General features: G+C 35.3%; 1 protein-coding gene across 1 annotated transcript in view; it reads right to left on the minus strand.

The window, feature by feature from the left end:
- The window catches only part of GPR155 (G protein-coupled receptor 155), a 40,942-nt gene that overhangs the window by 14,805 nt on the left and 1,297 nt on the right, over window positions 1–24,840 (minus strand). The window contains exons 2-11 of the mRNA XM_054562696.1: window positions 23,846–23,925; window positions 21,543–22,039; window positions 13,596–13,995; window positions 11,088–11,253; window positions 10,029–10,184; window positions 8,374–8,457; window positions 7,680–7,797; window positions 4,382–4,466; window positions 3,614–3,704; window positions 2,349–2,559 (exon numbers count right to left, since the gene is read on the minus strand). Of these exons, the coding sequence (XP_054418671.1) occupies window positions 2,349–2,559; window positions 3,614–3,704; window positions 4,382–4,466; window positions 7,680–7,797; window positions 8,374–8,457; window positions 10,029–10,184; window positions 11,088–11,253; window positions 13,596–13,995; window positions 21,543–22,008 (1,777 nt within the window). The 5' untranslated portion in view covers window positions 22,009–22,039; window positions 23,846–23,925. The remainder of the gene's footprint in view (window positions 1–2,348; window positions 2,560–3,613; window positions 3,705–4,381; window positions 4,467–7,679; window positions 7,798–8,373; window positions 8,458–10,028; window positions 10,185–11,087; window positions 11,254–13,595; window positions 13,996–21,542; window positions 22,040–23,845; window positions 23,926–24,840) is intronic.

Below are 24,840 nucleotides of genomic sequence, written 5' to 3' on the forward strand. Positions count from 1 at the left end.
TTACTGAGGTATGCGGAGGCTATGCTGAACATCTAATGTATTATCTGTTAATGTTACTAGCAAAGCAGAATAGAGCAGGATTTAGGAAAGGAAAATAACCAGATGGGTTTAAAGACCTTTTCCTTAGGCACACAGGTGAATAGGCAAGTAAGCAAGAATTCTGCCATGGCAGTTTCCAGGGTAGCTTCACAAAATCATGGCCTATCTTATCCACCCTACCCATCTATCCATCCATTTAGTAAATATTACTGTCCATTTAGTAAATATTACTGAACACGTACAGTAAGCCTGATACTATGCTAGGTGCTGAAGCTATAATAACAGGCAAGTCAGTCACAGCACTTGCAGTCTAGTGGGATACACAGATAATTTAGAAAGCAACTATAAAAGAGACATAAGAGGAAAGGGAAATATAAACATTGCAGAGGGTTTCCTATGGAGGTGAGATCTGTCTTCCCGTCCCCCACTCATGTATACTAAAGGCACAAACTAGTTTTCCTGCTGGAGATGAGACGCAGCATTTAAAGAACATCTACGGTACAGATTTTTTGCTATTTTTAAAAGACATGTAAAGAGGTAGCAGCAAAAGTCTCTAGGCTTAGGACACTTAGTTAGGGATCCCCACAGATGTTCTCAGGCCTTCTGCAGCCTGTTCTGAAACACCTGTGGGAAAGGAAGACAGAGAGCCGCCTGGAAATGGTGGTCTTCAAGCCCTAAATGAAAACAAACAGTAAACAGGTTTATAGCATGAATGTAAGAGTCCCCAAAAACATGAGGAAGGAGAGGATGCTGGGTGTAACCAAAAAAACACTCTAGACTTAGGAAAAGCAGCTTTTAAAATTTTAGTGAAAACATAAATGTACTTCTTGAACTACTGTTTTAAAAGGGAAAATGGCCAAGAAGGCTCAAAAGGATGGTGATGATATAATCACAAAAGCTGTAACAAATTAGTGAGTACCTTCAATAAAATAAATTAATGGAGACCTGACTGAAGCAAGGTTAATGGTGTAGGCCAGGAGTTGGCAAACCACAGCTCTATGTAGTAGGACCCAGCAGCCTACAAAGTAGGTATTATCAGGATCAGATATAGAAATCGAGGCAGGAGGAGCTTGCGGAAGTTCAAACATTAGGGAACTGTGGAGTTAGGACATGAGCCCAGGCAGCCTGGCTTCAGTTCCTGGTTTTTAAGCACCAGACTATATATTTCCGGTTTGAGACAGAGAAAGAGAGAGTAGGAGAAAGGAGGCAATGTAAAATGGCTTCTAAGATTTGTGGGATTGTTTTCCTTTTAAGATAAAAAACAGTTAAAATTTTTTTTAAAATCTTTTCTCCCTTTATGCTCCCTTTCTTTTTTTTACTTTTTGATGTTTACAACTAATAGTTTTGAGATTAATCATCTCTTGACTCCACGAAATCTCTAAACAAAATATGTACCATCATTTATACTTCCTAGCACAGTATTTTGTCTGTGAATCCAAAATGTATATTCTATTGCTGAGTTCCTTCATGAATTAAAGCAAACCCCATAACAATCATTAGCACTTATTAACAAAGTCATTAATTAGGGTCATATACCAAGGACTTATACCAAGGACTGATAAACATTTTCTATAAAGGGCCAGATGACAAATATTTTGCAGACCACTGGGTCTCTGTTCAACAACTCATCTCCACCAACATAGCGTGAAAGCAGCCACAGACAATAATACATAAATGAACGAGCATGGCTATATTCCAATAAAGCATTATGGACACTGACATTTAAATTTCATATAACTTTCAAGTGGTACAAAGTATTTGTCTTTAAAATTTTTTTCTTCAACCCTTAAAAAATGCACAAACTATTCTTACCTCTTGGGCCATACAAAAACAGACGACTGACAAGATTTGGCCTGTCGACTGTAGTTTGCCAACTCCTGACTTACACCATAAACCCTGCTTCAGTCAGGCTTCCTTGAGCATTTTATTGATGGTGCTTGCCTGATACAAGTTGTTAAATCAACAAATGCAGGTGTGTAGTTTCCTTAAAATGGCTGGTTGTTACTTTTTTCTAAAACTCTCAGGTCTGAGGAGTTTAAGGTTTAAGAAAAGATTATCCTCACAAAAACAAAACAAAACAAAACAAAAGTAGAGCGCTCGTGTGTGCGCGCGCTCTCTCTCTCTCTCTCAAGAACTAATGAATGAACTTGCAACCTCTTTCTATTACTGACTTTCATTCAAGTTCCTCATCTGACAAATACCTGAAGCAAGGTAATATTCAAGATAGTTCAAAGAAGTTCCCTTAAACAAAGCATTTAAGATGCACGCTATACAGGCATATAAGAGTTTCTTTATATTAAGGATCATACTTGTTTCTGGGATAGAGCTTGTAAAAGGTAAGGGCTCATTTATTGGCACTGGACTCTCCTCAAAAGCAGTATTTCCAGGTTCTGCTGCTTTGTGGTTCTGAGACTGGTTGAAACATTCATAGTGCCCCGCTTGGGTGTTGCGGTTCATGCACATGAGTGATATGCTGGCCGTCGCAATGCTGCAGAACAGGGTGACTGATGTGATGATCATCTGCCAACATTGCAAAAAGACATTAAGCCACTTTTCACTAATCCATCTTGATAATCTTAATAGAACAGGTCAAGGGTAATATTTTTGGTGGAAAATGCAGTATCTTCATAGCTATAAATACTCTAGTATCTTCATAGCTATAAATACTCTAGAACAGTGGTTCTTAAAAAAGAGAAAGACTATGGAAGGGATGTAAGTTACCTGTAGAAAAATTAAGAGTTTGCTTGTAATCATATAAGATTTCTAAATTCTTTTTTCACTACCCATCAATGCCATGGTTTCATCCACAAGTAATTTAAATAATTGTTTACAGACCTTTTCTTCAAAGTTTTTGCTTGCTTTAATACATAGTTCAACCATACTTCGACTAGAGATTCTTTTATGGCAATAATACCAAAAATAAGTAATTATAGCTAATATTTACCGAATATAAATTATATGGCAATTCTAATCTAAGTCCTTTATATATAATCTTATTTATTCTCACAGCAACTCAATAAAATCCAAAATTACAAAACAAAAAAAGAAGTCGAAGAATTTGAGGAAGTTTTTCATAAACACATCTATGGGCCCTACCCCCTGGAGAATTTCTGATTCAGCAGGTCCCAAAAATCTTCTTCTCTATAGCTTTTCAAGCACACTTTCTCACAGATACTTTTTGTTCTGAAATTTACATTTATTACAGGATTGAAAGTCAAGAACATATTTTATTATTACTGCTAACCTGGCTTTTATTATTACTATCTCATCAAATAGCTTTAAATTAATCACTCTTTCCTACAGTAGAGGAAATACAATTCGTAAGTGTGTTTAAGAAAACTCAGTTAAGTTTCAAACATATGGAAATACTTAGCTAAAAACAAACTTACATACATAAAACCTTTACCACATTTTGAGGTGTGACTTAACAAAGGGAATTGTAGGATCACCAGTGTGATATGCAGTACATTGGAACAGATTTTCAAAATTAATTTCAATGTAAGCATAGCAAAACACATTAGCACGCTAAAAAGAGACATCCTCAAGAACAGAACTGTCAATACACCCTTCTCACCTGCTCTCTTCCATAAAAGAAGGCTGAGTCAATGCTATCTCCATTATGTTTTCCAGTTATCAAAAGAACACCAACAAGGAGAGCAGGAATTCTAGAATAACAAGGGTTTAGAGAGAAAAAGAGCATGAATAGTAACTATTTACAGGAAGAAAATTCTGAGATGTTCTAAATTAAATTAGAGCAGCTGAAGAGCAAGAGAAAAAGACAGAACTATTAGTCTATTAATGGCTGTGGGCCAACTAAGAAAAGACTGCTCACATTTCTATGTATCTGCTGGAATTTTGGGTGGATATCTATGTGGCTATTTTCACAGATTATTTTTTAGTCAGGCACCATCAAGCTTCAGGAGTCTCTGCCTTTTGTTTACCCATGGGCTTATTGCACTGCCGCCCACAGCCAATCCACAGGGGTGGACATTTTTTTTTGCGGACTCCACGCCTCTCCCGGAGATGGTATGCTTCACTTTCTCCCACCCCTTTGCCTACGGCTAATATAAATTATTTCAACACCTTACACCTTTCTTCCCCCTTTCCCTTACCTAATGCACAAAACATTTGTAAACTCCGAGATGATGGACATGCAGTCTTTCCTACCTAGCCATGCAGCTGGTGGTTTAGATTCCATGCCCCAAGACTGGTCTTTTCTTTTGCTAGCAATGGCCTATCAAACCCTTTCTTTTAAAAATACTTTCAGCCGTGCAAGTCAAAATTTTTTGTTTAACGCTGCATATACAAAAACATGTAAGCAAACAGAAAACTACCAACTTACCCCCAGCCACAGATTATGATGATTCCAACAGGAATTTGTACCCTCTCTTTCTTTTTCAAAAGAAACAAAGAAACTGCTAGAAGTCCTAACAATAAGAAATAGAGGTTGAAGGATACATAATTACTTGATGTTGATCAGAGTTCATGGAAATTTATTTAATCAAGCTTCTTTCAGTAGCAATCTATAGTTTTTGCCCTAAAATTTACTCCTAGTAAACACTGTCCCCAATATTTTGAAGGTTTTCTTAATTCAAAATCATTTGTTTTTCCTCTTACATTGTGTCTTTACTCAAATATTTTTGTTTTACACATGAGGATTTTTTTCAAAAACCCAAAATCATCTTATTCTTTTGACTACTATCTTTGAAATCTAAGTATATTTGGAAAAAGGAATTTTTTAAGTGGTTACAAAACAATTCTGAGAATAAAAACACTCCCATTCTATCAGTGCTAAGAAAGTACATGGAATTTTTACACATGTTTTGTTTTTGGAAAATGCCACAAACATAAATGATCTAACAGTACAAATACAATATGAATTTACTACAGAAACAAATGTTTTAAAGCTCTTTAGCTTTCCTTATACCATATTTTAATTATTTATGCAAGTAATGTCTTATTTAACAAATTCTGCATAGCTATAGAATCTTAGAGCTTTAGGATTGGGAGGGACCGCTGTTGTAAATTTACACCTTCATTGCACACATCCAGAAACAAGGGTTAGCCCAACCCACGCAGCCAGCAGAGGGCAGAGCAGGACTGGGAACCCAGCCACATGATCTGAGGCAAGTCTGCTGAGTAATGTTTCTAAAACTCAGATGCATGGACCCCGATGGTTCCTCAGACATACTCATCAGGATCTGGAAATTTCTGAGAAATTTTAAGTCTTTTTGGTGTATTTTCAAAGGTAATCACCTAATTGCCCATCTTATAACCAGAATACACTCTTACGATTTCAGGGCTTACATTTGCTTTATATTCAGTTTGAGCCAAATGAAGGCAAACACATGGTCCAAATGAAGGTTTTATGGTAGTTTGAAGAGAGAAAAGCAACTAGAAAACTAGATCATAAATCCACACATGAAAATAAAGGTGGGCCAAACTTAAAACAAAACAAAAAAACCCTAATCACAGGAGTCCCATTTTACATTTCAAGCTATGACTCAGATTAGCAAAACAAGATCCTTTGTCATGCAGATAAATGTTGCAAATCAGAATTACTGAGTTTATGGTTTTGCTTGTATCTCATCTGTGAATTTGCTTTGGTTTTAAAGTTACATATTAGCTGTCTATAAGGAATTCATACCTAGATTTAAGGTTGTACAGATTAAGTAAACTTGTGCTAAAAATAATATAAATCAACATTAAGTTCCTCGAGAATTACTTTTCTTTACAGGGATCACACATTACTCAAGTTCAAAAGACACAATAATACCACTGCTTTTCTCCAAATATATTTGCATACTCTGTCATTTCAGGTTTTCAAAGGGCCAGGGAAAAAAGTAACCAATCACAAAAGTGTGCCAAGTGTGTTACAGTACCAAGGGTACTCTTTAAAATTCTGATGTTCATTATTTCTTCCTTGTGAAAAGACTGATACAGGAACAGATCCAATCTGGCCCTGGATCTCTCACTGACAAAGTTGTGAGAGCTCTTGCCTGAATCAGTTAAACTCTTTGGGACTTGTTTTCCTCATTGGAAAAATGAAAGACTGAAACCAGACCAGTGTCTCTGAAGACCACAGATAAAAGGTGGCACAAGAGTGAAAATTTTTTGACTAGTTATATGTTTAATGTGTGCTTCAAAAAATTTTAACTAGCATATGAAACCTGGAATTTTACTGATAAAAGTGAAAAAAAAAAGTGAGCCAATTTTAAGGAAAAACAAGGCCATATACTATGCAGATATGGCAAAAACCATGAAGATGGTATGTAAATGAGTAAAATTAAAAAAGGCTGAATGGGATGATTTAAAATGACACCTGAGGGCTAAAATTCTGTTATATCATAATAATCTCAAGGTTAAAGGTCCCCTTCATTGGGGATAGGGAATTCAGAACATTTTTGATAGATTTTGGCATTCGTGCTTGATGAGTATTTCAGGGAGACTTGGGGCTTTTTGATACATTGATCTATTTGCTGCTTTCTTATTATAAATTTAACCTTAATAAATCCAGGTATTAGAGATCAAGTTGGTTTATCTTTAGGTGGAAATAAAGGCTTTAAGCTGTTTTAACTTGGCATTTGATGAACTCTCTCATGCTATGCAAGGTGTACTTGCCTTTAAAAAGCTCAAAACTTTTCCTCTTTGCACTGAATTTTTCATTGTGTAATTCCTCATCACATTGTTGCTTCATTTCAAGAGGCTGTTGACTTAGTTTGGGCACTGCTTTTGATGCTGAAGGCATGAAATCAAAGACCTGTTCCTCACAGCCACTTCCTGACACCTGCCTCCTAACAGTGGCTGTCACCAACCCTACCATTCTACAATTTCCTTTTATGTGCCATTTTTCAGATTCATGTTTGTGGTATGAATACAAAATAGCCAGACAGAATGTTTCAAAAAATACCAGAATGTATCCAAATAAGTATACTTCAAAATAGCAATTTGCTAAATCATTTTGAATATCCTTTCTGGAGCCAGTTGAAATGAGAAACAGTCTTTCTTACTGGGTACTCTTCTGTTTCCATACCTTCTTATTCCTTTCTTTACTTGTCCTCATATTACCATTTTTTCCCCTCTATTTAATACTACAGTTCTATTTGTTGAGTGCCTACCACATACCAGGTATAAATACCCATATTTCATTTAATTCTCAAAATAACTCTGTAAGGTAAAATGACCTAGTCTTAACAGGTGAGGAAACAGACACTGCAAAAGTCAAGTCATTTATTTGCTTAAGGCAGAGTGCAAATTTTTTGATTCACTTAGCTGAACTCTAATAGTGAGCTCTGGAACACACCTTACATGCTTCATACCTCGCTGCCTATTCCCTACATTCTCTACCTGCCTTCAGTGCCTGCCCTCTTGGGGTGTCCAAAGCGGAGCGGTGCTGACTGTGGCCTGGAGCCAAAGACTCTGAGGCAAAGGGCCACATGAGGGGAAACTGCCCTAACCTATGTGGAAATAGAATGTATCAGCAAACAAACTCAGCTTTGCAGACTGCATGTTAGTAGGTGTAAATGCCTGAGAGAATACCTTACTCCTGTACTAGGAAACTTCAAATAGAACCTAGAGGCTGAGGGCTTATAGTGATGGAGAGGGGACAGACCTAAATTTCCATTCATGACCCAACTTACCTGCCCATAAGTAGGTGCTATAGAGGGAGCTGTACAATAGAACAAACACCAGAATTTGTCCAATAAAATTTTTTTCTTTAACAAAATTCCATATTATCATTCCAGCACAGACAATAGACTGAAGAAAAACATATAAACAAAAGTCACATTCACATGAGTCATACTAATGTTTTATTCACAGCAAATAAAATTATTCAGTGTAAGTTACTGCTGAATAATTATCAATGACTGCATACTGGTTATACTAAAACTTCAAGTTTTATGGTAAAAAACCCCTTCTTATACAGATTCTTTAACAATGTACATATTCAATTAAAACAGATGACATTCTAAATATTAACCTTATGGTTTACACAGAAAATGCTAATCTTCTTTCCATTATAATTTGAGACACGCAAAGACAACAAGAAAAATAAGACCGTGAGGGTTCAATTTTTAACGATTCAATTATTTCTATTAAAAATGCAAAATTATCATCAAATGCCATTATTAATCTCAACTTTATATAGTTCAAGACCCATTATAATATTTAGTAAATTAGGCATAAATTAAGTGTAATCAAATTGTAATTGCTTGCATTTGGTAAAAAATATTTCTGACTTTAGAAGTGGAAAAACATAGAGAAGTAATTTCTTCTCTGTAGTTGTATAATCAACGAGAAAGCCATAGTTTTCATATGTATAGGTTTACTAACCTGAGCGATGAGTAAATTGGTTGTAAGCATATGAGGAAGCTGTTTATATTTTTTACTCAAGAGAAGAATAGCCAGAGACCAGATCTTAAAGACAAAAGGTTCAAAAGTTATTCAAGTTTCTTAATCTTTATAATTCAATTACTTATTTAATTAATTGATTAGCCTCTATAAAGAATCCACTTTATCCTGGTTCAGAAAAAAAATTCCAGCATTTTATTTACTTTAATCTGTCTAGTTTCCCAAAGGGTATCAAGGTAAATTACTATATCCAAGGTAAAATAAAAAGCACGGAGAGGTGCTATCATAAATGAACTGTCCAAAGTGACAGGTCTTTGAGAACTAATGCCTTGACCAGGGCCATGTTCTTACTTCCTCTGCCTTTGGTGGCTGGGATGGGACACATGTTCATAGCCAACTATTCAGGAAGAGAGCTTTAGTGGGAGATGTAGCCATAATGCACCAAGCTCTCTCATTCCTTTAAAGAGTTTATGTATTTATTTTTAGAGAGAGGGGAAGGGAGGAAGAAAGAGAGGGAGAGAAACATCGATGTGCAAGAGAAACACTGATCAGTTGCTTCTCGTACACATCCCGACCAGAGACTGAACTCACAACCCAAGCATGTTCTTTGACCAGGAATTGAACGGGTGACCTTTCGCTTTGCAGGATGACGCCCAACCAACTTAGCCATATCGGTCAGGGCTATATTCTCCCTTTTTGATTCCACTGATTCATGTGGTATCTAAATTCCAGGCTATCTTCCTTCAAACAATACACACTGCCTACCTTAAGATTGTCTTGCATTCCTTACAGTGAAAACTATTGGGTTTCTATTCTATGTATACAGTGGCCAGCCAAGTATGCTGGTTAATTTCCTTCTTTCTGCTCCCCTTATTGTCCATCAAAACTTATATTATCTCTCTCCCCACACTGCCCTCTTACCAATGGGCATAGATTTTTAAGAATGTGTAACAGCAGTGAAATTTCCTAAAGATTACATTTATTACACATTTGTTAGCAATATACATATTCATCCCCACCTCCTTTCCTTTAACAGTAAAAGCTGTCTTTCTTTTTCCAACCAAAATACTGCTTGAATTCAATAGACAACTTAATTCATAAAATACTCTAGTTGTCAAGTGTCTAAGTATTTAACTTAAGAAGATATATCCAAAAAGTTTTCATTAACATTAAATGGGTGGATGGATATGATCCCAAGGATCCCTCAACCCTATGATTCTGTGACAGCTAGTATTTGTATAGTGATTCACCACGTACCGAATGCTTTTTACACATACTGTCTCATGTGATCCTTAAAGCAACCAAAGGAAATAGGTAAAATTATTATCTCTACTTTATAGCTGAGAAAACTGAAGCTTAGAGGAGTCAGAGTAACTCCACAGAGACATACAGCTAGTTTGTGATACAGCCAGAGTCAGATTCAGGTCTGACTAAATCTCGTGCCATGTCTGCCGTACAACTCTAACTCCCAGTCTGAAAGACAAATCTCAGAAGACTGATATTATATTGCAGGGGTAGGCTTCAGTGTTCTCTACTGCCTACAAAATTAGATTTTTAAATCCCTAAATTTCTGTTAGCAAGCTATTTGCAAACTCATTCTGTGGTTTTCTTTCATTTGTACACTAAAACGTACTTACCAAGGAGACCAGGCTGATAATACTTATATCAAAACTAACATTCTGGATGGCATAGGCCAATGGCTTAGGGTCCATTGAGGGAAAGGTCAGTAACCAGGCAGAAACGTACATGATTGGTGCAGAAACGAATGTGCTTATTACCATCCCTGAGGTTATCTGCAAAAATAAAATCAAATGGAGGAAAGGGTCACAGTCACACTGAAACAATTACCTTAAACTTTACATAGCCACAGCATAGTAACGCATTCTGAAAAAAAAGCAAGAGTCTGTAAAAAGACATCACAGAATCCAGCATGTTATTTCATACCATATTCCCCCTTTCTGAGAGCTCTTAAAAGAAAATACCGTTACGTCCCCTTGGCTCCTTTTCCAATCTATGCTTAGTTTATATTTTCACATAACAAATAGTAGACATTCCATGGCTGATGGTTATCTTCTAGGTTCTAAAGAGTAAAATCATATTAATTATCTGATTAAAATGATGATCAGTTTCTTCCCATACTACTTCATAAAATATATGTCAATAAAAGCAAGTTAAAAAAGAGAAAAATTACTATGCAAACATTTTACAGATTAAAAATGGAACTGACCTTTGTTAAATAATTTAGTACCTTCATGTTATATTTCAAAATAATTCACTCTAATGTTGTAGAGTAAATGCTTAGACACTGATAACAATTTGGTGTTAATTGACTTTAGCTATTTCGTGCAGTTGAGTATGTGGTATTTTGCATTTGGAGGCTGAATTATCAATGAGTGAAATAGAATTTTTTCCCTTGAAATTTCAAGTTACCCTTCCATAAATAACCGTTAGGCTTAAATATAAGTACAGGAATAAAATACTTGAAACTAAACAAGATTAATGAAAAACGTCCTGGCTGAATAAAGAGCCTAGGTTATATAACTTGTACATGATGTTACAGGATGTCTTCCTTATACACCATGAAGTAACTTATAGATACCAAGTTCTCATAAAAAATGTTGACTTCTGTTTTTTGAAAATTCATTTTCTGTTAACGACACAAACAATCAAACTTAGAAAGTATAGTATATACATACAATCTCTACTTCCATGTTGAACTGTGTTGCAAAGATAGCCACTCCCGGTGCTACAGGAAAGACACCATACAAAAATGCGTAATTTGATAAACTTGTATGGTTCACTACACTGTCGCCCTTGTCCAAGACTTCCACCATTTCTCTGCACAGAAGTGGCAACACCAGGCTGAAGAAACAAGAAATGCATTATAACTTGATATCCAAGCATGCTCGTCCCCAAGTGGTAAGTTCCTCTAGTGAACTTGGCATTAGATTACTTTTCTTCTTCCTGGAAGCCATATTTATTTGCATGCACATATTCTCTGTATGCTTTCTTGTGGACATTTTATTGAAAGAACTTAGAGCCATATAAAGTGTAATAATATTCTAAAAATACTTCAAACATTAGGAATTAGGAAGAAGAAAATCAGACTTTTGTTCTACAAATAATTTTCTTGCTAAAAGCATGTAAAAGTTGTAATAGTTGCTGTTTCTTGTTTCCTCTATTAGTTCATTGAAATGTTAAAAGAAAAAAGACTGAGTAAACTTTTTAAAAAAAAATTACTAAACTCCTTTTTGAAAATCAGACTTTTGTTCTACAAATAATTTTCTTGCTAAAAACATGTAAAAGTTGTAATAGCTGCTGTTTCTTGTTTCCTCTATTAGTTCATTGAAATGTTAAAAGAAAAAAGACTGACAATCTGAGTAAACTTTTTAAAAGAAAATGACTAAACTCCTTTTTGAAAAACAAAGCTGATGTTTATTTTGATTAGGGGTTTCCATGGTTCAGGTAAAGATAATAATGCTGCTCAATTAGGCTTTCAAAAACAGTAGAAAAGCAGGTATCTTACAATTCGCTCTTCATCTTTGGAAAAGCAAAGGTTTAGCAAAGAAAATGAAACAATTCAAATATAGCAGAAAATTAGTGAAATCTGGACAAGGTACAGAGTCAATTATTAAACAAATCCTTCGGGATTCCGTAGAAAGAGTATTATCAATAGTAGCTGAGCTAACAGAGCTTCCCCTTCCAAAGAATAAGACCAAGGTTGATGATATTGTCACAGTAGCACTTAGAGAGATGCTTTAAGATAAGGAATTCTTCTGGGTATATTTTTAATTAAAAAAATAGATAAGTCCTGACTGGTGTGGCTCAGTGGGATGGGTGTCCTCCCACCAGCAGAAAGGTTACCAGTTCAATTACCAGCCAGGACATACGCCTGGGTTGTGGGCCAGGTCCCCCGTGGCGGGCATGCAAGGGGCAACTAATCAATCTTTCACTCACATATCGGTGTTTTTCTCCCTTGCTTTCTCCCTTCCCCTCTCTATAAAGTTAAATAAATAAAAGTTAAAAAATAAATGAAAATATTAAATAGGGATCAAAGACCCAGAAAAAAGATGTTAAAAAATAAGAATATTTAGCCTTGGCTGGGTGGCTCCATTGGCTGGAGCGTCATCCCGTACACCAAAAGGATGAGGGTTTGATCCCCGGTCAGGGCATGTATCTAGGTTGCAGATTCAATCCCCAGTTAGGGCGCATCCAGGAGGCAACCCATCGATGCTTCTCTCTCTCATTGATGTTTCTTTCTCTCTCCCTTTCTCTCTCTCTCTAAAATTGATAAACATATCCTCGGTGAGGATTTAAATAATTTTTAAAAAATGAGAATATTTAAATTTTACTTATAAGTCAACAATACTATTACTGTTAGAACCACATTATTACTGTATCAATACTAATTAATATTTTATTTCTGAGGAGCATTATGCCATCATAAATAATATTTGGAATTTATATTCTTTTATATTATTTTGAAAATATAATTCATTTGTACTGTTTTTCACTAGTATCATAAATTTAACTGTCAACACAAGAGCTAAACTCAATAGTTAAGAATGTCCCAAGTATCTTGGGATAATCTGGCAGTAAAGTTGATGTCACTTGCACCATGAAGTATAACTCCATGGCGAAGGAGCTAATTACGCTGAAGAACTAACTATTAACTAAGGGGCTGACAACTCTATTTGACAGGCTAGGATCAGATGGTTGATAATGATCATTCATATTAACTTCTATTTAGAAATTTCAACCACCCTCAGTATTATAGAATATTTTCCCCAAATTCATGATAAAAACTGTTTATTTTTAAAATTCTTCTTCTTATTATGACTAAGATGCTTCTGACTTTAGGATTTTGACAAATTTAGAAAATTCAGAAATCCTGCAAAATTCCTTAAAAAATATCATCACACTTGGACATGAGGAGATATTAAGTGAAATTATATAAAAGCTGAAGGGAAACCAATAGTCTTTATTCTTTAACAGTAAAATGGAAAGGATAACTTACATGAAATAAGAAAATGACTTTACAAAATACACCAACATCATATTTTCCTTTAAATCACAATTATTCAGTTAGGAGGAATTATTATTATCAAACTATTTAAAGAGAAAATAGTTGCAGACATTCCAATGAACTGGCTAAATAAAACTTTCATAAACTATAATCCCCAAGTTAAATAAGTGAAACTTACAGTTTAGCTGTGATGAGAAGAATTAGAACAACAAATGCTGACTTCTTCAGTTTCTTTATTTTTCCTACCATTGTAAGACCAAGATAAAATAGAGCTGATCCAGAAAAAGAATTTGCAAGTCCATCAAGAAAATTTTCCATATATTCGGGCACCTTTTGGTCAAGAATAAAATTGAAGGCAATGCCAATGAAGACCATAAATACTATTGGGTTCTGTAATACTCGCAGAAGTCCAAGTCCCACAATTTTCACTTTGTTCTGAGAAGAATTTTGACTGTCTTTCCACTTCTGGATTTCACAGAAAATGAATCCTATTGGGTTTAACATCATAAGAGATATAGGTGCTACCAAATAAATGTACTGGAGATATTCTGGGTATGTAGTTTGATACAAAGCTTCAACTGCAAAACAAAAAATTAAAATTGATTTTTAAAATGATTACTATAGAAACACATTAATAAATTAAGTGTATAACATTTTCTGTGCATAATTATAGCATATTGTAAATTAAACCTAAATAGTGCAGAATGACCTCATTAGCCTTGTTTTATAAAAAGAATATCTTAGTAGGAAAGTTGAAAAAAAAAGAAAAACATAGTATGTTAAATAGTAATTAGCTCATAAAATGATAATCAACTTCTACAAATTTTTAGTAATACCCCCTACATTTTATGGAGTAGAGGCTTGACTCATCACAATAAACTGGAAGAATTGTAGAATTCTTTTTTCAAAATGTTTATTGATTTTAGAGAGAGACGAAGGGATAAAGAGAGAGAAACATCAATGTGAGAAACATTGATTGGGTTTTTTTTCCCCATATGTGCTCCAACCTGGGATCAAACCCATAACCGAGGTATGTGCCCTGATCAGGAACTGAACCCACAACCTTTTGGTGTACAGGATGATGCTCCAACTGAGCCACACCAGCCAGGGTGAACTGTAGAATTCTTAAAAGAAACAATTCAAAATAAAATTCTTGTAACAAAGCATTTAAGTAGTGATAGCAACAGGTGGCTGGCTGTTGGTACCCTTGAGAGAGAAGTCTCACAGGAGCAATGAGGCAGAAGTCAGGGTACAGAGGATAGAGAAGCAAGGAGCAGATGACAAACTCAAAAATGAGTACTGAAGTGATGAAATCCAAGCTATACAGAAGACGGACGATGGTTAACTACAGAAAAGAGAACTGGAGTTCCCTATGAGGTCTAAGAATTAGATGTGGTTGGAAGTTTAGGACTTTAGAGTATATGAGATAATAAGCTATTGAATTTAATATTTCCAAGACGAGTAGGTTTAGGATAACCTAGTATGGTCATGTCAGTTGGTGGCTGAAATGGAGTAGAGAAAAATATCACTGGTGATAAGGAGGTCAAGGAACTTCGAGGACAGAGAATTTGATGGGTAGTTCACATGGACACTCAAGTCAAACAAGATAATAGCAAAATTTGGCAGCAGAGGAGGTAACAGTGAGCCAGATATTCAAGTCTTCAATGAATGAGAAGGAATGACTAGAATAAGGTCAGTAGATGACAGCAATGAGGCCAAGCATGAGCCTCGAAGAGGCAATTTTTACAAAAGAGCATATAGTGGTGTAGCAACAGTACAAGGTGGTTATGAGGATGCCAGTCCTATCTACCACTGCTCACGTAGTATGCAGGTGATGAGAAAATGGGCAGTCTCCATTTGAGAGGAATGAAAGGGAATGCAGGGTTGCAAGGAAGACCAGGGAAGATGGTGAAGAATTACGGATGGAAAGGTGGGTAAGAAATGTTTGGAAGGGGAATACAGTGGAGTCATAGAATGCACATTTAACTAAAACAAATTCAACTACTCTCTCTAGGAAAATGAAAGCTTCCCCCACCCCATAAAGCATGTTTCCAGATGCAAATGAATTACTTCACTTGCTGTACACTGAAGAACAATGCTAGAGAAAAAAAAATCAAGCTGTGTTAGACTTATGAGTATACACAAGGTATATGTGCTGTATTTTATAGGTGATTTAAGGGATTTTTCAAGGGTTTGACTGTACATGATGACTTAGAACCTAACCACTGCATAAGTCAAGCCTTAGAAAGGGGTATGGCGGGTCAGAAAAGACTTACAGCAGTTTCTTGGTGAAAGGGAGGGTTGGTGATGAGGTTGTGGATTAATCAGGGGAATTTGAGCCTGGAAGCAAGCAACCTGGTGTCTAGGCACATTTTTGGCAGTGAGTGCTGAAATTATTCAACCTAACACATAAAGCCTGATTCATAAATGATTTGAGGTTAAAAAAGACAAAAGAATAGCCACAATCACTTACAAGGAGAGAGGCAATCATGTGAAAAAAAATGTAGAAGATTAGCTTTCTCAATTTACATTAAGATAAAGTGACCCAGGTGGGAAAATATATTTGTTTACTCAGGACATGTAAGCTTCACTTAATGTCATACACACATCCTGTTAAAGTTGTGTAACTAGATTATATAACCTGTAAAAGTTCACCTTGTTCTCATTAGCTAAAAACTACTTTTTATAAGAATCAATTCCCTTCTTTTTAGTTAAGCACATGCAGAGGTCTATATCCCTGAAATGATACAGCAGTTAAACAAAACACATTTGATCACATAAAATTTCATAAATTCTTTCCGATTTCCACACTAGATATACTAGCTCTATAACTCTCAGTGGTTTTCTTTCATGTTTCATAAGGTTTTATCTTTTAAATAAAAAAGAAGCAGCACTTTTGAAACTATTTCAAGGTAGTGTCACTTTTTTTGATCAGATATTCTATTTCTAAGAGAAAGACATCCATATCTGCCCAACACCTAATTTTAAAAATAGATATTATATTTTGGAAAAGCCTTGTGTTTTCAACCTGTGCATCAGAATTTTCCCAAATGCCCAAGATGAAATGCATAAACTTTGATAAAATGTATAAACTTACAGCACATGAAGCCTCTTAAGTTAATGCTTTTTCCCCCAAATTTACATTTTTTGCTGTGTATAATTTGCATGTGTAAATTGCCCAAATTTTTGAGGGAAATAAGGATGCACACTATACATGGGTGTAATGATTACATGGTATGGGTATAATGGATATAATAATCCCACGTATAATGCACACAAAAATGTAGGTGTGCATTATACAAGGGAGTGCATTATACATGGCAAAGTACAGTCCTTCCTTGGCACACTAGCATTTAATAGACTTTAGATTGTTTTAAATCTCAATACAAATTTGAGAAACAGTCTTTATTATCTATGGGTAGCCAATCACCAAGTGCTTTCTCTTTTTTTCAGGATCTTTCATATTTTCTCCTCTTGATTCCTACCACCACCACTGGTCAAAAATTTCAAAACTGGATTATTTAATGGGTTTCCAACCAATATCCTTTTGATTTTTCTTGGTCACCTCCTTCATCCATCTTATTCACTGATGACAGTATCATCTAAATCTTAACTTTCAAAAAATAAGGCTTTGCCAAAGTTCTCACCACCCACAAGAACAGCTATAAAACCTTTCTTTCCACATTCACAGTCCAGACTCCACAACTGGCCCAGCTCATCTCTCTCGAAATATCTACCTATTCCTTAGTGCAAAGCCTCTGTCAGCCACTTTAACTTCATAGTTAGACCAGACAAATACCAGGTTCATAACTAACTGTACATACTGATCATCACCCCCCAACTTCTTGAAATCTCTCCTTTCTTATCTAAATCTTGCCCACTGTTTAAGGCCTGCCGCAGGCACTACTCCTTCCACCAAGTCTTCAGTCTGTATCTTGGATATCCTCTTCTCTGGGTGGCTCTGGTAACTTGTTTCATACTAGTGCCACCTCAAGTAATTCTAAGTTCTTTGAAGGCATGATATTATAACTGTCAGAGCACAGCACTGAGCAAATCTGAAAATAGTTGCTGAATGGAAGTAACACATCAATGAATGTCAAAGGTTTCAGACAGAATAAAAATGTATTTCGTAACACACAGTAATTTGTATCTAGTTTGTTAACCCGTTTTCTTTTTATATCCGAATTTTCTTTTCTTTATATTCTGAATATTTATAAAGCAGGTTATTACTAGGCTATTTTTAAGTCGGTTGAACAGGTACTTGAAGGCAGAAGTAGTCTAGCGGGATAGCGAAACATGAGGAATAAATACTTGTTAAATTACTATAAAAATATGGTTAAACATGGAAATTTCAGCCCGTTTCTGCCACTCATTTGCTTAATTACTTAATACTGTCTTTTTTAAAAATTATTTATTTTTAGAGAGAGGGGAAGGGAGAAAGAGAGAGAGAGAAACAGCAATTTGTAAGAGGAACATCGATTGGTTGCCTCTTGCGCACGCCCCAACTGGGGACCTGGCTCACAACCCAGGCATGTGCCTGTACGGGGAATTGAACCAGTAACTTTTCACATTGTGCGACAACATTCAACCGAGCCACACTGGTCATAACTTAACATTATGTCTTTATAAATTGGTAGTGCTATTCTTCTGTTACCAATCTGAATATGGTTTTTCAATTCTGAAAAAAAAAAATGAAGGAATGACCCCTACTAACAAATTAGATGTATAATCATTATATAAACTATTAAGTTCTAATTAATTAGTACTTAGAAATAAGGCTCTTGAGGGGGAGGAGAGAAATCCACTTTGAGGAATTACTATATAGCTCTGAGAACTAAGACAAAATTAGCCACCCACTGTGGCTCCTATTTTGATTCTGGCAGGTTTTTCAATCCTTAGCAAATAACACAAAGACCCAGACAAGATCATTCTATTATTTAATGGCATATAGTTAAATGCTTCATTTTCTTTTTGTTTACAGCTCAAGCACTAGAGCATAATTATGATTAGTCAGGGTACTTATGTTATCAGCATTGTTTTGAGGAATAAATTATAGGATTTAACTATGCCCTATCAGTATCTTTTAATGACCAAGGCAGGGAACCATTCTGATTTGCTGAAATCAACATTTCACCTTGGTTTCTTCTCACACTCAGATTTCTTTAAGTACCTTTGAAAAGAATTGTTTAAAAAAAAAAAACAGCTTCTTCAGTTTGTAATAAGGTACTGTAGTTTTCTGTCACTTCAGTGTGGATAAATGATTTTAATGTAGTTTCACAGACTATTATAATTGTCATAGTATAGAGAAAAAGGGAACATGACTGTCCTTTTTCTTTTTTAGTTATCTGCCTTCTCCTGAGTCACCTGTAAACTGGGCTGATGTTGTAAAACAGTTTTAAAAAGGTCAATTCTTACAAGCTATGATGTTTATCTGTAAACAAGAGAGTGGCGATTCCTGAGAGAGGCCACATAACAAACTGAAAGGGTCTCCTCTCTAGAGACAAAGTCTTCTCTGTTCACACTGAACAACGCCAGAAGGCAGATGGGCATGGACAGCAATAATGATCACCTCACTGGAGCGGATACACAGCCCTGCAGTTGTGTTTCATACCTTCCAATCTGCAGGCATATGGAAAAGTGCTTCAGTCTATAGTATTGGATTCTGGTAAAGTTACTTTCTATAATCTAATGTTACAACAGCTCTTACATTATTTGTGATTTAAAAATTAAAAAAAAATAGTGGAACTCATAATCTATGAGCATAGCCCAGGTGGCTCAGTTGGTTGGAGTACCATTCTGTGCACCAAGGGTTGTAGGTTCAATCCAAAGTCAGGGCACAAACCTTGGCTGTGAGTTCAATCCCCACTTGAGGTGCATATGGGAGGCAATCAATCCATGTTTCTCTCTCACATTGATGTTTCCTTCTCTCTCTCTCCCTCCCTCTCCAAAATCAATTAGCATATTCTTGGGTGAGGACTTAAAAAAAAAATCTATGAGCATAATCATCAGGGAAATTGGGCCAGCACACTGATGGAAATATGATTATTACCAGATTCACTGATTTAACGTAGAACATAAGAAAAGCAGGGATCAATGTGGCTGACCACATTTTTCATTTGGAGATTCTGCCTCGATATGAAAATGGATAAACTCATTTGATAGGTATTTTTCCACTACTACTCATTTTATGAAATATTTTAGATTAAAGATAATAAAATGTTGATTCTCTGTGAAAGTAATATATTACAAGGGCTAGTTGGTCTTCTGAAGATTAAATGTTCTGTAACTGTGTAGCATAAGAGAATGCCCAGGATTTAGAACCAGAAGACTTATGTTTGGATCTCAGGCACCTGTAAGCTATGTGACCTGAGATAAGGCAATTAAATCTCTGTAAGCCTGTCTCCTTATTTAAAAATGAGGATAATAATATCTGTCCTACCTCAAATGAGATAGTAAGAAAGACCTCTATAAAGTTACAAGTGTTAGCTCTATTTAGTCATGGGCTTACTAATCTATGAGAACATGAAACTATATACTTACAGTTTATGTCTAAATTAAGATGTAGCAATATTCATTAAATATTTAATACTATGATGCTGAGCCACTTCGGCCACTTCTTAGATTCTTATATCATAAATACCTTGATGAACTTACATTATTAATGCCTCTGAAGAGATAGGTAAGTCTTTATTAAAATGCTTGGTTCATTCTTAATTTTAAAATGCACTACCCTTAAAGAAATACCTATCTAGTTTCTGACTATTTATAACTTAGTTATCTTAGTTAAGAGTTTTTCCTCTCTCATAAACCTCCTGCTTTACTCATAGTTATTTAATTTTTAAGGTAGATCTCTGTTTCTGGTAAACGAGATGGAGAAGGGTCAAAGGAGGAGAGAGCTGAAAACGGATAGTCCTCCAGAATCCTTTTGGTGCCAGAGGTGAAATAACTGGGGGTGGGGATTACAACTACTGGATAAGAAATCTGAAAGTTAATGGTAAATTTCAGTAGTCATTTTAAGTTTTCTTTGTCTCTCCTCAGGAGCTGTATCATCAGAAAGGCGTTTACTGATTCCCTACCTTAAGTAGTACCTCCTCATTGCTATACCTCTATATTACATTACTTGTTTTTATGGCCCTTTTCATTACTCGATATTATTTTAATTTTATTTTCAATTAAAATGTAAATTCAATATGTATAAGAATGTTGTTCACAGGTGTATTCCCACAGCTAACACAGTCACTGGTATATAAGGGGTTCCTATGAATGAGTGAATGAATGAGTGAATGAGTGTATCCATAATATTCAGGTCCTCACATTATGAAACATGATCAAAGCACAATATAAACATTTATCTAAAAATAAAAATATAAAAAAGCTGTTACTAAGTATACATTTTCTTAGTGGCAGAATATCTGGAAAAAAAGGATGTTTCGAGATCTTTCAATATCCCAAACTGGTATTTTACTGTATATCTGAAAATATACACACATAGAAACATAAAATTAGCCTGCTTAAAGATTTAGCAAAGTGAAGGAGGAAAAGTTGGAAAGGTGAAAAAACCCTCACCATTTTTGTTCTTAAACAAGAAATTAACTTCAACTAAAGTACATTGACATTTTGAAAAGCAAGCTCAAAAATGAGCATTAATGTAAAATAGTATATATTCCAGATGGTAAGAAAAATAAGAGGAAAACAGTGACTTTTTTAGTCACTCATAAAATTCCACTGCTAACATTTAATAATGATTGTTTTTATACAGACAAATGTCTATGTTTTTTACATAATTTAAATCAGAATCTGATCTCTTCTGGAAATTAAACATCTTTCATATGTGATTATTGAGAAGAAAAAAATACTATTAGAAAGAAAATTCACAAAGTTTATTTGGATATGACCATTTGTTTAGGCAGAACTTTCAAGAAGCCTCAAACTCGGAAGTTAAGGAAAAATATAATTCATCCTATTTTAAGACATATTTAAGGAAAAAAACATGAAAGATCTCTTAGATTTAAGAGTAAATTTCTATCACTAACAAATGCTTAGGTAAATAAAAAGGCTTAAATTTTGGTACCTTCTAAAATCTTAAATTTAAAAAATTGAAAAGTAAAAAAAAAAAACAACTTACCTATAGGATATCCCAATGCAAAGTCATTACTTTGGGTAGCAAAAATAGGGAATAGTCCGGCTTTACTAAATCGACTATCAGGGCTGGCAACTAATAAGGTTAGTACACATACAACAAAAAATACAGAAGCTTTGGCAATTAAGATGCTATACAGGAAAGACCAATCCACATTGGAAAAATTAAGTACAACCATGTTTTTGAATAACAAAGCTGGAAGTGCAAATCTGGAGACAAAGTTTCCCAGTCCTTTGGCCTGTGTTGATGTTATGACATTGGCCCTTCCTGCTATATAGCCACATAAGACTATGCCAAAGCATTCTAGCAAGGCTGGAAAAAGCCTTGTTATCGACATTGAAGGTGGGTCATTGGTAGCATTAAATCCATGCATTACTGTTGAGGACAAAGTCTTGGTCATATTGATGGCAATGGTTAAGTTCTTGGCAGGTAAATCAGAATAAGAATTCATTTTCTTTCACTCTCCAACTCCAACCAGATCTCTAGAAAGAAAGAAGATTCAGTGTAACAATCAGTAGGAAGAATTCTAGTTGAAAGAATACACTGGCAAACCTAGATTTATTAAATGGCTAACTACATATACTTTTCTTCAACTACCACTAGGAAAAAAAAAAAAAGTTTAAAAAAAAATGGTGGGAGTGTTTCCTTGCTAACAATATTCTCTTTACTCTCAAAGACGGGTCAGCACAAAATTTTTGTGTTGCTGTCCTATATTCAGTATCAGATCTGAGTAACACAGCTGCAGTGATGTGCTGGGGTCTTCCCCAGTGATCCACCCTCAAATCCCACCTAATGATTAAGAGCATGGAGCTCAGAGTCTCTGCTGAATGTTCGCCTGCGTCCAGATTCTCCAGAAATTTCTTAAGTTCTCAAGGTTACATCAAGGAGACACACTAGACAGAAGGGACCTTTCCAGCCTGTGTTCATACTTGACGATAGGATAGGAAAAAGGGGATAGTAGAGTATCACTTACAAACTTTGAAGCAGTAACTTTTATTTTCTGTGTCTCATTTTCCTCATCTGTGTAATGGTAATAATTGTGCCTACCTCCTCAGAACTTGAGATGATTCAAGTAAAGTCCATACTATCACATCTGGCACAAAGAAATTGCTTAACAAAAGTTAAATATAATTTTGGTAATATATTAAGAGAGAGAATGAAACAAAAAAACGATGGCATCCCACCGGCCTACTCTTAGTTCCTTTTAACTAGCCTCACGTATTGGCCTTTTTGAATGTTCCACAGTCCCTCTGCACTAAATGGACTTTGCACATGCAGTTAATTCTAAAAATGTCCTCTTTACCCACCCATCACTCCCTACACATAACACCTATTTATCCTCCAAATCATATAGTTCAGGAGTCACTTTTATCAGGTGAGGGCTTCTTTGACCCCACAGCCACGCCAGGAGTCTTTCTCAAATAGAAATATGTTCCTTACCTTTAGGCCACTCTTCTCATTTTATAATTATACTATGCATTAGTGTGAATATTTATTTTATGTGTATCTTCTATGCTAGACTTTAAGTGCTACAGAAATTGGATCTGTCCATGTTTCTGCTTACAGTTGTGTCCCTGACACCTAACACAGTAGATGGCACACAGGAGACTCCATATGTGTATATTTATTTCACCTTTTAGTGAATCAACATTGTCTTTTAGGAACTAGTTCATGGACAGAAATTTCTCTCTTTTGAATGATAAAGTATTCTAAGTTTTTCACTATAGCAACAGGCCCAAGACCACACAATGTGTTCTAAAGCTGTTCATAAAATGTTAGGAACACAAAATGTGTTGTAAACTGTTCTAAAGATGTTCAGAAAAATGCTAAAGCAAGAGAGAGTTCTTTATTGCTGTTATTACAGTACTTATCAGACTCCCCTCTTGCTGCCACAGACACGTGAACATGAGGTTTAGACAACTGCAAATAATCAGCTCTTATTAGTAACTTGAAATTAACATGGCAACAACTGCCTAGTTATAATTACTCTGCATTAATCATCTAAAGTGATCTTACATAAGGCAGAAAGTAAAAAAACCCATTCCTGAAATTTACAATGCACAGGTTAAGTTCTCAAACAAGCACATCACATTAAAAAGACTCAGATGGCAGGTCAAAGACCTACAATAACCGATAGTCAGGGATGTGAACAAGATAATTTTCTTTGTGCTACCCCAGTGTTAACTGAACTATTTAAAAACTTACATTTAATCTGGATCAGGATGAGTTTTTCTAGTGGGATTAGATAGGAGTGGTCAATATATACAAAACCTACAATATTCACATACCTGAAGTTTAGCAAGTAAGTGACAAATTATATCCTGGGAAAGCTACCAGCTGGTACAGGTACCCATAGTTGAAGTAGGAGCTGTTAAACAATTAAACAAAGGTGTTAAACATTTGGAGCCCTTGAAGATGTGGACTTGAAAAATCACTGCTAAAGAATAAGGTGATTTATTAGCCCAGTCTTCTGTTGTTGTTTTTTGTTTTTGTTTTCAAAGTTCCCTATATTTCTTTGCCTGGAGATTTAGTAATTAATACTGCTCACTACCCCTTATTTCCACCACATTCACAATATCAATGAATTTCAATGTTTTTTAGACCAACAGTTTAACTAAACTAGCAGTTGTTCAGTAAAAAAGAGTAAAAAAGCTCTGAACCCAACTTTGGGTCTTATCGCTTATCAATTCTTTGCGCAAGTTACCCAGCCTTTTAGGACCTTAGCTTCCTCAATTATAAAATTGAGAAAAAACCTCCTTAGAAAAATATTGTGAGGACTGGAAATTTTATACTTAGCTTAACTCAGTAGTTTATCACAAAGTAGGCTTTCAAGAAATAGTAGCGATTGCTATTAGGAATTGTAGCCCTAATAATATTAAGAATGGTAACAAATTAAATATAGTTCATTGTTCTATGCCACTTCTTCAAACAATACTTGGTAGTAAAGATCCTCCAACTACAAGAGAGGAACAGGATGGGCCACAACGTTATTGTTTTTATTTTATACTAAACAATTAAGAGCAGTTCAATTTAATATAGTTTGATCTTAAATAGTTGTTAGCAGGGAAGAGAGAGCTCTTCATTTTTCTCAAGGTGATGGTCAAATAGTTGTTGTAATGACCAGATTTAACTTTCAGTTAGTTGAAAATTAAGAGAAAAACTGAAAAGTAATTTGCCTCTCTCCATGAGGTTTCTTTTAGTGTTCCTCAATATTATAAAAGCAATGCCTGCTAGTTGAGGGAAAGTCAAAATAACCAGAAAGGACTTGTCTCATCTTAATCCC

The sequence above is a fragment of the Pteronotus mesoamericanus genome, unplaced genomic scaffold, assembly GCF_021234165.1.
Source record: "Pteronotus mesoamericanus isolate MK-2021 breed Mesoamerican mustached bat unplaced genomic scaffold, CSHL_Meso_final scaffold_651, whole genome shotgun sequence".
NCBI classification, from domain to species: Eukaryota; Metazoa; Chordata; class Mammalia; order Chiroptera; family Mormoopidae; genus Pteronotus; species Pteronotus mesoamericanus.